The sequence below is a fragment of the Psammomys obesus genome, unplaced genomic scaffold (assembly GCF_907164565.1).
Source record: "Psammomys obesus unplaced genomic scaffold, mPsaObe1.curated_primary_1811, whole genome shotgun sequence".
In the NCBI taxonomy this organism is placed as follows: domain Eukaryota; kingdom Metazoa; phylum Chordata; class Mammalia; order Rodentia; family Muridae; genus Psammomys; species Psammomys obesus.
Genome location: NW_026591086.1, coordinates 24,325,169 through 24,338,579, shown reverse-complemented (window position 1 = coordinate 24,338,579; position 13,411 = coordinate 24,325,169). Strand labels below are relative to the sequence as shown.

Below are 13,411 nucleotides of genomic sequence, written 5' to 3'. Positions count from 1 at the left end.
AGAAAGCTCTCCAAACAGGACTCTTAAAATAGTCTGCTGTGAAACACTTGGGATAAATTAGAAAATTATTCTGCAATGGCTTCATTATTCACATTTTAAAGGCTCATGAAATTCATCACAGGCTGATATATGCAACATCAAATCAGTGAGTGTTAATACCTTATCTTTTTAAAGGATAGCTAATAATGATTATTCGTGAAAAGAAGTAAAAATATGCCTATTTCTCAAAAAGAACCCATACAGAGTTAGAGAGATTACATACTGTTCTGTGTATCAGATATGCCTGATGTGTATCATTGCAGATTATCAATTCTATCTCAATAAAGTCATTAAAAATTTTCTGAGGGCCACAAGCTTAGCTTTCTTAGTTATTACTCAAAACTGACCAAACAATTGATCAAAAAAACAAAACAAAACAAAACAACAACAGCAAACCAGCCTTGCCTAATCTCACCCTTACAAAGCTCTACAGTCAGAATGTGGTCACTAAGAACAGTGTCCCAACATGAAGATCAGCAGTAACTATCAGCAATACAATTACACTAACAAGTTTTTGCCTATTCCAGGCAACCAGCAAATCCAGATTTTATAACTCTGCAGTTCATAATTTCTTCATTTCTCAATCAGAGTGATAAGCAACACAGGCCATAGGTTGATGCCCTTGTACTCCCAAAGAAAGCACTTAATGATCTATGTGTTTTCTTGAAAAGAATTTTTAGTCAACAATTTCTTACAAATGGGTATAATTAGAAAATAAATGAGAATATACTAGCACATGAAATTATGAATACAGCATACTACCAGAAACGAAACAATAAAAAGATAAATATTAAATAAATACCAAAGATAACAGATAACAGAAGCATGTGATTAACTTTGTGTTAAGTGTCTTACACTCTCCCCAAACTTTTCTTGATTTTCAAATAGTTTCATAAAATTTAGAATTTCACAAAAACCACTGATGGACTCCCACTATTTCACTGCCACAAAATGAAAATCAGAACTAAAATAACATTAAGCTTTTTACTACCTTGACTCCAGTATCATAATTAACTACTACTTAGAGATCATTTTGGTTTAATGCCTACTTCTTTGACACCCCAACACAGCTCTTTCTTCATTGCAATTAACAAAAAAAAATAATAATAATAATAATAAACATAAAACTAAGACCATGGCTGTCTGCGCAGGAGGTAGAAGACCAGAAGCACCTGGAAAAATGCACAGACCACTGGGGACCACAACCCAGCCCTACACCTGGTTTATGCTACCCAGAGAGTTATTTCACCTTCCTTATATAGCAACCACTAGCCAAACATTCAAAGTCTTCTAAATTATCCCCATGGAAGAACAGTTTTGCATACTGTCATTTTTCTATGACATCAGCAGAAAACAGGCTGCTCCAATAATGAATGAATAAGCATATAAAAATTTTTAGTTGTTAAACCATAATAAATTCAATAGAAGGTAATAGATGGCATTGGGCAGAGAAATGTAATAGTAGAAGCAGAAAATGTGCATTGCATATCTGTGGCACCTGTGAGTCCTTGGGAAGGCCTTGACTGAATCTGTCAAGGGAGGAAAGTAGAAATCCTTCTCCTCTTTAAAAAAAAAAAAAAAGTAATCACAAATTAGCTAAACTCTTTGTATAAGAAATCAACATTTTTGATAAACATTTATCCATGTACGGCCTCAGGAGGGTCTCTCCTTTACCAAAAGCTTGCACAGACTGAAGAAAAACAGTGTCACTGTAGACTACATGCAACACCTCAACCTACTCCAAACCACCTAAGCGCTACCAAACAGAACTGCTCACTTCCTATAGTCAGGACATACGAGTCAGTGTTGGAACATGGTCCTTGAATGAAACTGTGTGAGGAGATTTCTGAGAACACATGAGAAACTCCAAGCAAACAAAACATGAGTCTGGGAACCTCTGTTCCTCCAAAACATGGGTTCTTGTTGAAATGTGCTTTCCATGCCTCTCCCAGATGTAGTAAACAGCAGTGAGGTTTGCTTCAGATTATCTATCATCTTACTTTGGTATTCAAAATTGTTTCCCAGTACAAGTATTCCTTGTGATTATATATAGCCTAAATTCATATGACCTTGCCTAACCCTCAGAATATAAACTGTCTGATGCTATTCATAAAGTTGACTATTGCATGAGATTTAGTCCACCTCATTTTTAGGGTCCCCCTGACCCAAGTTCATGCTGCCAACTAGAGCAGCAATACCCGTAAAACCATTCACATTTTAAATCAAACTGCTAGCTCCCCAAGTTGCAGCAATTCTCTAAGTTCCAGATAAGTATACGGCTATATGCCTATATTGTTGTCCTATCAGTTACTAAAAAGTAAAATTTAACTTTATCTCTGGACTTCCCACAAAAAGGGAATGAACTACAGTGTATGCTAAAGACTATATGTTTGTTTAGGAGGAAAAAAGTATTCTTTAGGACTATTCTTTAGGATCCAAAGCAGCAAACATGACCACATAATACAATGACTGGACATACAATGTCCAGTAAAAGTTCTTCCTCACAAAGCAGAGTTCAAACTGCCTTAATTGAACAGATTCTCATCTTTCTACATCTTAATGTGTGTCTCTAAGTGTCTCTTATTGCTATTGGCTAACTTTGATAGTGCTAGAAGGTGCTATGAACAGTACCAGAGGAAAAAGAAAGAATCATTAGTCTTATCCAGCTGTGTAGCTCCAGCCTATAATTGCAGGTTAATACCTGCAATAATGACCAGCCTGCCAAAAATATGCCCACTGTTCCAACAGTGGCATCAATGTCATGGGAGTCAGTAACCACTTTATGACTGGATTTAAAGTCCACTTCATAAGAGAGAACCAATCCTGACTCTATTATAGAGGCCAGAAACCTGTGGTTGGACAGTTTATAGACCCTACAGAAAAGCCAACTATTATTTTTTTAAATGGACTCCTACTGACTTATCATTATATGCATAAGTTAGTACACTTCTCAACCCTCATCAAAAAAGCTTCTTCTTGAAGTAAATGATGATTAACAAAGACTCATAACTGGTCAAGGTTCAAAGTATATAAGACTGTGGGTATGCATCCCTTCATGAGACATTTACATCATACCGCCTACTTCCAACATTCAGGAATCATTTACGAAAATGGTGGTGGGAATGTTCTTAGAGCCAGAGATGGTGGATGACTACAACAAAACAGTGCTTTCTAGACACAGCAGAGCAATGGCACATATGAAGTTACAGGTTGAGACAGCATGCCCAAGAGCCACATGAGCTCAAGTGAGATTAAAAAAAAGAAGAAGAAGAAGAAATTCCAGCATGGAGAAGGAAGTCCACCAGTAGCTGAGGAGCTATTAGCAACTGATAGCTGCTGGGATGAGAGTAAGTTGCCTTTAAGTGTGTGGTCCTGGTAGGTCAACCAAGTTGGAGTTGATGGACAGCAAATATTGTACTCCATGAGACATATCTATTATGTCTGCATATATTATATATATATCAAATATATATATATTTTTGATATATATATATCAAAATGCATTGTATTAATGCTCAAAGATTTAATAAAAAAAATTTTAAACAATTAAGAATTTGGAAGGTTGCTCCTTAAAGAATTCTGTCTTATAAAGTAGAAAGCCACAAACCTCCTTAGTTTTAATTATCTCCTTAGAAAGTACATTATCCTACAAACTTGGCTAGACTCTTAAATAGTATAATAACACACTAATATATATAGCTAGCTGCTAACTTGTCAGAATAAAAATAACATATTTAAAGAAATTCTATTGTGTTTTAAACAGTGAATGATCTAAATTTTTCTAGAAAAAATTTGTGATTATATATTTTAAATTTGTCTTATAGTTAACATAGAATAAAGAGTGACTAACTTTATCCTTGTCTTTTAGACAAAACAGACATGAAAATCCCAGTAAATTTCTTGTGGAAAAGCACAGCATTCACTTAACACACCATTCTTGCCAGCCCACAGAGGAAGAGGATCAGGCAGTCCTGAAGAGACCTGGTAGGCTAGGGTCAGATAGTTGGGAGAAGGACTTCCCCTATCAGTAGAGTAGGGGAGGAGCATAGGGAAGAAGGAAAGAGGGTGGAACTGGAAAGAGATGAGGGAGGGGGCTACATCCAGAATAAAAAGTGAATAAATTGTAAAACATAGTAATAATAAATAAATAATTAGATAGAAAGACATACAGACAGAGATGCCACTCTTCCTTTTTCAAGTTCTTGCTATGAAAGGTCTGAAAAGTACCCTCAAAGTCTCTTAACAAGTTATATGAATCACCTTATTTTTGAAATATAACTGAATTCTACTGCCGTACAACTTGTATGCCCATCAGTCATCTGCAAGCGAAGCATCCTTGGCGCAGCCTGCGATTCCTCATTATCCTTTGGTGCAGCAACATTGCGGACTTTCTGAATTTGTAAAACACATGGACCTTCAAGCTGTCAAACACAAGAGAACAAAAGTCATTTCTTACTCACTGCTGTATTTCCAATTACACAATTTCCATCCTCTTTAATAGTTTTTTATTATGATTTATAAAGATAGCTTCAATCAAAGTCAAGTCTGAAATTATTTTGTTAATTCATAGAGGTAAAATTTCAAGAACCCTGCCGAAGAACAATTCTTCAAATGTACTTTCAGATAGTTACAAGGCCTGAAAGCATTAAGAAAGCAGCTGTGTTTTTACTAAAAGGTGTATTAGGTCACTCCGTGTAGCTGAAATGATTCACATGAACCCTGCTTCTTCCCCTTTCAAATGAACAGGCTTTCAGGAAACAGACAACTTGACATTAGCTTAAAGCACATCAACTTACGGCAGTAGTTCAAAAGAATGCTTCCTATTCACACATCAACTTCCAGGCCCCCTAGAAGAGGTGTAAAGAATACAATGCTCGAAGGAGATACTGAGACTCATAGCCAAACTTTGGGCAGAGTGCAGGAAACCTTATAGAAGAAAAGGGAGATAGAAAGAACCTGGAGTGAAAAAGAGCTCCACAAGGAGAACAACACAGCCCAAAAACCTGGGCCCGGGGGGTTCTGCAAAGACCAATACTCCAGCCAAGGGCTATACATGGAGAGGACCTTGACCCCCTGCTCAGAGGAAGCCCATAGACTACCACTAGTGGGTTCCCTAGTAAAGGAGGCCAGCTCTTTGATCACCTCCCCCTGGGAGGTACAGCCTTGCCAGGACACAGAGGAAGATGATGCAGACCTGACCTGACAGGCTAGGGGTGGAAAGGGGAGGAGGTCCTCCAGATCAGTGGATTGGGAAGGGGCATAGGAGGAGAAGAGGGAGGATGGGTAGGACTAGTAGGAGATGAGGGAGGGGGCTACAGTGTGAATACAAACTAAATAAATTGTAATAATAAATAAATAAATAAATACATAAATAAAGTGATCACTTAATTTTAAAAAATGCTCCAAAGCATAAGACACATAAAATCCAAGGAGTATTTCTATAATTTCCTTTTAAAATTATATTAAATCTGATGCTCTGTGATATGTGTTGACAGGGAGAAAAGAACTGTTCTCTCTTGCCAACTTTCAATCAAAGTACAAAATAAATCAATGGACTAACTAGATATAAATCTGAAAGCTTTATATAATAAAATGCTGTTAGCAAAACTGGCGAAAGACAGTTAAATTTGCTTACATGGAGAAAACTAAATTTAATAGAAATGATAATTTTCACATAATAAAACAGACTTTTACATTAGCACAGTAAGCACAGAGTATTTTAAAATTAAAGTTTCTCAAGTAAATATTTTTGTACATAAATAATTAATACATATTTTCAGAAAAAAATGAAAAAACAATTGGCAAATATCTCTACTTCATATCCCAAGCAAGCAAGTCTCCCAAATAGAAATCTACTACCCATCATTCAGCTTTATCTAGTCTAAGCTTAAACTGAAGTTTTAGCTATGAAAAGAAAATACTGTTTCTGGGCAAGATGGTAGACTAGAGGGGGCTTCTGAGAGAGCCAGTAAAAGAAAGTTAAAATGGTGGAAAATGGGACTAAGTACAAGAAGAGGGAAGAAAAGCCTCAGAAATCCACAAAGGAAGTCACAGGATCCTGGAAAAGAGGAGAGGTAAAAGGGCAGTGCGTTCAGAAGAAAGACAGGGCAACAGAAGTTCATTTCCTTGGCAGGAGGAGGAAACAGAAGCCACTTACAAAAGCAGCTCTGGAGCAGTGAGATGGCTCAGTGGTAAAGGTGTTTGCTGCCAAGCCTGAAGACCCGAGTTCAGTCCTGGGACCTACATGGTAGAAGCAGAGATCTGACTCCCAAAAGTTGTCTTCTGACTTCCACATACATACCATGGTACATACATATTTTTTTCAAATTATTTTTAATGGTTTTATAAAATTGTTAAATGTTTATAAAAAAATTATTATATATAATAATAATAAAAATGTAAAACAGTTCGTTTGTTTCTCACTGGGTGGTACTAAAGACTGTGCCATCAAGGGCAGATTATTCAATATGAAGACTGCTCTCCAAAAATCTAGACCAGCCATGCAGATTAATGTATGTGCAATTAGACAGAAACACACAACAATGAAACAGGAACAAAGAACAGACTACAAAGATGACTCAAGAAATACAATGCTTACTGAGCAAGCATGAGAAGTTAGTGTGGGTGCAAAGCACCCTCATAAAAGCAAAGCTATGACTGTAACTCCATGTTGGGGGACAGCAATAGGCAAATTTGAGGGGTTCACTGGCAAGCCAGTCTAGCCAGCTAGCCAGTCTGAACAAAACTGGGCTCCTAATTAAGTGGGAGACCTTGTTTCTTTATGCTTGTGTTTTCTACTGCTCTGAAAAAAAAGACAAAAATCTTAACAAGAGCACCTCAAGGGAGACAGAGTCTAATCCTACTTGAGATCAAAGGGTACAATCCATCATAGTGTGAAAATGAAGGCAGCAGGAGTTTGAATCAGCTGCTTACATGACACCCACTGCTCAGAAGCAAGGAGGAATGAATGCTATGTGCTCAGCATGCTTTCTCTTATTCACACATTTAGGATTCCAAACATCAACAGTAGGCAGGTCATCCTATCTCAACTGTCAAGATAACCCCCACAAGCATGCCCAGAAGCCTGTGTCCCCAGTACTTCTAAATTCAGCCAAATTGGCAATCAATACTGACCATCATATCCTGTCTCAAACTCTGTCCCCGGTACTTCTAAATTCAGCCAAACTGGCAATCAATACTGACCATCATATCCTGTCTCAAACTCTACGATGGAGAGCAGTAGAGGAGGGCACCAATATCCACCTGGGTTTCTACATACACAAGCAAGTGTGGCAACACAAACTGTTCAAACAATGAAATTCCTTAAACAGGTAAAATTAAGTTATGCACTCATGTATGTAACTGTCAAAATTAAACACCAAAAAAAAAAAAAATCATGAATAAATGGGCTAATGAACTAAATAGACAGTTCTCAAGGGAGAAAATACAAACAGCCAATCAATTCCTGAAAAATTCTTTAACATCATTAGCCATCTGGGAAATAAAGAAACACACATAACTAATAAATATTTTTAAAAGTATTCAATAAATATTTTTTATGTGTTCTGGCAGACTTAGTCACAAGGGAAAAGCAAAATTAAAACTACTTTGAAAGTCTATCTCACCCTAGCTATTAGGATTTTTATCAAGAGATCAAATATAACAAATGCTAGTGAGGAGACAGAGGGAAAGGAACACAGTGCTGGTGGGAATATAAACTTGTGCAAGCACTGTGGAAATCAGTATGGAGGTTCCACAAAAGGCTGAACATAGACACTGCTTTTCCACTCAGGTATATGTCCTATGTCAGCACAGCACAGGGATGCTTACACAGACCTGTGTAGCTGCCACCAGCCTATTCATCCACCAACAAAGAAAAAGGTAAAGAAAATGCAGTACATATCACAATGGAATTTTATGTAGCTGTAAAGGAGGTAAAATCATGGTATTCATAGGAAAACAAACACAACTGGAAATCATATTAAGCAAAGCAAGCCAGACTCAGAAAGAAAAATATCACATTTTCACTCAAACACAGAACCTGAATTTAAAATTAGATGAGTATGTGAGAGTGTGTGTATTCACATGTGCCTGGAGGTCATGAAAGTAGCCATCTCAGGCTAATTTACAAGAATTTATTCTGTGTGTTTCTTCCTAAGTCCAGGTTCAGTGGTTTCACTTTGTAGTTTAACAGAGACTTAATAAACTATAGAAAGTGGTAAATGCTACACACTGAGGCTCTTTACTCTCTTCATATGGGCAGTTTACCAGCATTTTATTGGTAGCATCACATCACATCCTATAAAGATGTCAACTGTCTTTGAGCTGATCTGCAGCTTCAGTAAAAATTCTAGCACACTTTAAGAGATTTAATAATTTGATTCTAAAATTTATTGGAAGAAAAATAATAACCTAAGGAAAAATATTGTATTTTATAACCACAAGTTTAGAAAAAAATGGTAATTTCAAGTGTCATAAAGGGACCTTTCAAATAGACCTGGTATACTATACTGAAAGCAATATAAATGACGCAACTTTTTGTAAAATAATTTGGCATCATTTTATAACCATGAACACTAGATTAATGCTATCATGCACTAATTCAGTTCCTGAGTTCATCTCTTATTATACGCTTGTTCTTAGAAATAGTGTATACTTTCAAAACTGATTAAAAAAATAATAATAAACTAAGTTGCCAACAAAGGAATTGATATATATTTACTGAAATTGCATATGCAATCAAAATGTACTTAAAGTCAATGAACAAACTCAGAAATCACATCAATTGTTTCTTGGTTTAGGAAGGAGTGGGGCAAGAACACCTGAGCAGAATCATCCAAGTATTCCAGTGCTTGCATCAGAAGACGCTTCAGCAGCACCCACTTCAATATTTACCATCAAAACACACCTGTATGTACATACACCAATATTTTCAATAGTTCATGTTTTAAAACAGATATATTGGTCAGTGAAATTTTGGAACTGACAAGCTAAATCTACAACCTACACTGCACAAATATACTCAAAGCCAAACCACAGAGCCAGTTTGATGCCAGAAGAGTTAGTAAAATCATTTCTAGAGGGAGAATAATGGAAAAGGCACAATTAAAACTATTTGACAATTTCTCTTGCCAGTATCAACAACCAACTTGATACAACTACACTCTATGCCAAGAAGAGATGTGCTAGCAGCTGGCGTCCATGAGCACACTAGAACACGCTGGTTCCAGCACACAACAAGCACCCTGTTCTGTGCTTTGTGCTGATGACCTCACTGGCTCTGACACAGCCTACCTCAGCTGCAACTCCTCCACCAGAAAGAAACTCAATCTTCCTGCTTTTCTCCTGCTGCACCATGATCTTCTACTCTAAGCAAAGCTGAGACAAGTGGAATGATGTGGCAGCACACCAAGGGAAAGATATGCTACTTGTTTTCTTTCTTCCCTCTCTATCACAGAATAAAAAAATTCCCCAAACTCAGAGAACTTAGATTCTAGTAATCACAAATATCAACTACATGAATCTTCCATGAATAATTAGCAGTCAAAAAATTTGATTAGGCCCCATTTCCTGTAATTCATATTATTTTTAAACAAAAATAACATTAAATATGATATATAGATTTTTTTGTGTATATCTAAATATATACACATAAGCTATATACACATATACAATACACATATACATATTTTTAAATCTTACAGCAGGAAGATGTACATACAGAGAATGTGTACTCTAAGTATTTTTTTCCAAAGATTTATTATTTATGTGTATGTGTGTTTGTCTACATGCATGTGCACATATATGCAGAGGCTTGTGGAGGTCAGAAGAAGGCATCAGATCAGGGAGCTGGAATTACAAGTGGCTGTGAATCACCTGACATGGATGCTAGAAACCAAACTTCATTCTCTGCAAAGACAGCAAGAAATACTAACTGCTGGGCCATTGCTCCAGCCTATGTACAATGTTCTCCAAGGTTTGAAATATGCTTCCACTATGGAGACCTGATCACTATTTCATAATTGAAAATCATATCTCTAAAAGTCAACAGTCTAGCAAAAGAGAGCAATGTTTCCTGCACCTAAGCTTGGGTGGCTCTCCCTGTTTTATGAACTTCTGACATAAATCTCTTTTTTTTCTTTGGAGCTCTGTGTCTGTTTCATTTTGTACATATGCATACTCAAAACTGCTATAGGCAAGGAGAAGGCTTGGTGAGAAAGGCACTTGCCACAAAGCATAAAGACTTGAAGATTTCAAGTCCCAGGGCCCACATGGTGGAAGGAAAAAACGTACTCCTAACCACGAGGGTGTATGCGCACACACACACTTCCTAAGTAAATGAATGAATAAGGTAATTTTTTACCTGCTTAAATATAAACTATTTCTGGAGGCTGAGGAGATGGTTCAGTAGTTAAGAGTACCGGCTGATCTTTGAGCAGACTCAGGTTAGCCCCCACACAGTGGCTAACAACCAACAGCCATTTGTAAACTCCATTTCAGAAGATGTAGCACCCTCTTCTGGCCTTTGTAATCCCAGGCACACATGTGGTGCACAGACATACATGCAGGCAAAACAACACACACATAAGATAAATAATAAGATAAATACTCCTAAACAGAAAGCACACCTATAATCCTAGCCCCTGGGAGGCTAAGGCCCAGAGGATCACAAAAGTGATCTGGCTACACAGCAAGTTCCAAACTGTTCTGGTTTATATGGAAAACTTCTCAAAAAGTAGTGAGAATAAAATTTTATTAAAAAATGATTTTTCCAGTGCTCTCCTATAACTTACTTAACATGCAACCAATATACCAGAAGGCAAACCAGGAGCCTTGCAGACATTGTTGAATTCACCTGGGAAGTACGTACTACATTAGGATCAGTCTCTTTTCTCATGTAAATAAAACTAACAGCACAGAGAGAGAAATACTTTGCCAGAGGTCATCAGTCACTACAATGCAAAACAGAATGCAAACATGGAGCTGTCTCACCAAAGCAAGCTCATTTTCGACTGTGTATTCTACAACAAACATTAAAAGCAGATGAGACATACAGAGAAAAGAGAATATTATTCTTTAAAGACTATTGTACTCTAGAGCACAGAGACTAGAGGAGATGCTGCACTATAGTTAGAAACTACAGACTGAGCAGCAGTTTGCCACAGCTGAAGGACATTTGGTGCTTCAAATGGGCGCTGCAGCAACAAAATCTGAATTCACGGGGGTAATTTGTGCTTTTGTGTTTTCCAAAAGACTGTACAGATAAGAGAGACCAATCATTTAACATTAGTCAAAGGGGATTCTCAAACAAATCAAAAAGAGAACAAAATAAGGTTTTACTAAAAATAAACTCTAAATTTGATGCTCCAAAGATGGAGAAGGTAAAACCAAAAGTATCGGGGATTGAAAGAAACAACATTGGCAAAAACGTCTGGAATCCTGATCCTTTCATATTTTCAACTCTCTTACACATACAGGAAACCTATTTAAATGGAAATAATAATGATGGCAATGATAATAATACAAAGCAAACGTATATGGTGGTATATTTACTGTGAGATTCTAAAGTGCCTATCTTAGGAATTTTAGAGCCTTTAAAAATGTCTTGACTAGTTTCCCAAATTTGAGATTCCTGAACAACAAAGTCAACAGTTATATGTAAAAAGAATAACACAGCAAACACCAGGCTCTTCGTGCTTTGAGTCATCACAGCAAACGGCCGAGGACAGGAGCCTTGTGGAGGCCCCAGTCCAAGGTCACGCTCCCTGTGGGCACCCACAAGTCCCCAAGTCTCTGCCTTCACTGCTGCTGATAGAACTTATTTTTTAAAGCTTTGTTGTTATTGTGGTTGTTTTCGTTTTCAGAATTTATCTATCTAATATACACTTAGAAGAATACAGACTGGAGCAATAACAATTTGCTTTACTAAACCTCAGTAAATAAAACACAAATTCCTAATTTTATTCATTTTTTGGAAAAATACAAGTGCATGCTTAATTTTAATAAATAATTCAGCAAATAAAACACTAACAAACTACTATTTGTACTAAATTAACAAAGTAATAGTCTAAAGACAACAGCTTTAGATTAAAGCCTGAATATTTTCCCTTTTTTTTTTTCCTTTAAAATATTCACCCTTCAAACTGAGAACTCTGCTGCTTCCCGCTGAATTTTAAGGCATGGCAGCCATCTTGTGGCTCAGGGTGGTATTGCTGGGGCTCTAAGCCAGTCACTTGAGCTTGCAAAAATGAAGCTTCACAATTTAAAAAGTCATATACAACTTAAAAAGAAATAACTCCAGAACCTGACTGTTGTGCAGCAATTTCTTCCAGGTTGAGACCTTCCAGCCTGGTGGGAGGCCCAGGAGGCTTAGGGTAAACCACCTTCCAAGCCCTGCAGAGCTGATACCTAAGACTGATGAGGTCTGCTGGAGGGAGACCTTCCTGAGTTTTCACTGCTCCGAATGAGGAGTAGGGGTGCTTGGAGAAGATTCTCATACCTGCTGAGCCATCTGCAGGTTATGCAGAGCATGCTTACTGGTATTGGCAACGCCTCTCCAATATTTCTGTAAGTAACCCCAATAAACTCCCTGGCTCATCAAACTGGACAGCTGATGGGTTACTTAACTAGTTATTGGTTCCCTATCTGTAGTGAATAGACATCTGTGTCCTTTCTCTTCAGAAGAGTACCACAAAACATCTAACATTTTTCCTGTTAAGCTTCTTCGACAACCTCGAATAACTGGACTGGACACAACGCGTTCAAACTAAGCTATATTTTACAATTACCATGCATACCTTTTTTAAACTGCTATGAAGATAATAAATCTTTTAAATTAAACAGCAAAAAATATTAAATAATTATACTGCATTTACATCATGACTATTTCCCATAGTCTCTATTTGTGCCTAGCTGTCCCAAGGCTACAGAATATCTAAGAAACATAAACCCTGCCCTAAAAAAAACTCAGAAAAGAAGTTGTATGAGATATAACATAGTCTCTGCCTCTGTCTCTACATGTGTCTGTCTCTCCGTATCCTCTCTCTCCTTCCTTCCCTCCGCACCCCCACCTCCAATATTTAGCAACTAAAGACAATAGAGGAAAAAAAAAAAACTATTGAAACGTGTAGCTTGGACTGGGAAGCGTGGAGGAAATCCTCTGTACACCTTCTCATCACCTTTCAAATCTCTGCTTAAAACCTATGAAGCCATGGTCAAACATTATCCGGAGTAAATAGAAATTTCAAAACAATGTTACAGAGAGAATTGGAGGGGAAAGACCCTCTGGGAAAGTGCCATATTAATTACTAATAAAGTTAATTCCACTTTTTGCAATTCTGTATTGTCCCAAAATAATCAGTGATAATAACAA

At 37.1% G+C, this 13,411-nt stretch overlaps 1 protein-coding gene across 2 annotated transcripts in view; it reads right to left on the bottom strand.

The window, feature by feature from the left end:
• Positions 1-13,411, bottom strand: part of Tdrd3 (tudor domain containing 3) — a 134,080-nt gene that overhangs the window by 74,240 nt on the left and 46,429 nt on the right. For both annotated transcript variants that reach the window (XM_055609717.1, XM_055609718.1), the window contains one exon: positions 4,300-4,460. In XM_055609717.1, coding sequence (XP_055465692.1) covers positions 4,300-4,460 — 161 coding nt within the window. The remainder of the gene's footprint in view (positions 1-4,299; positions 4,461-13,411) is intronic.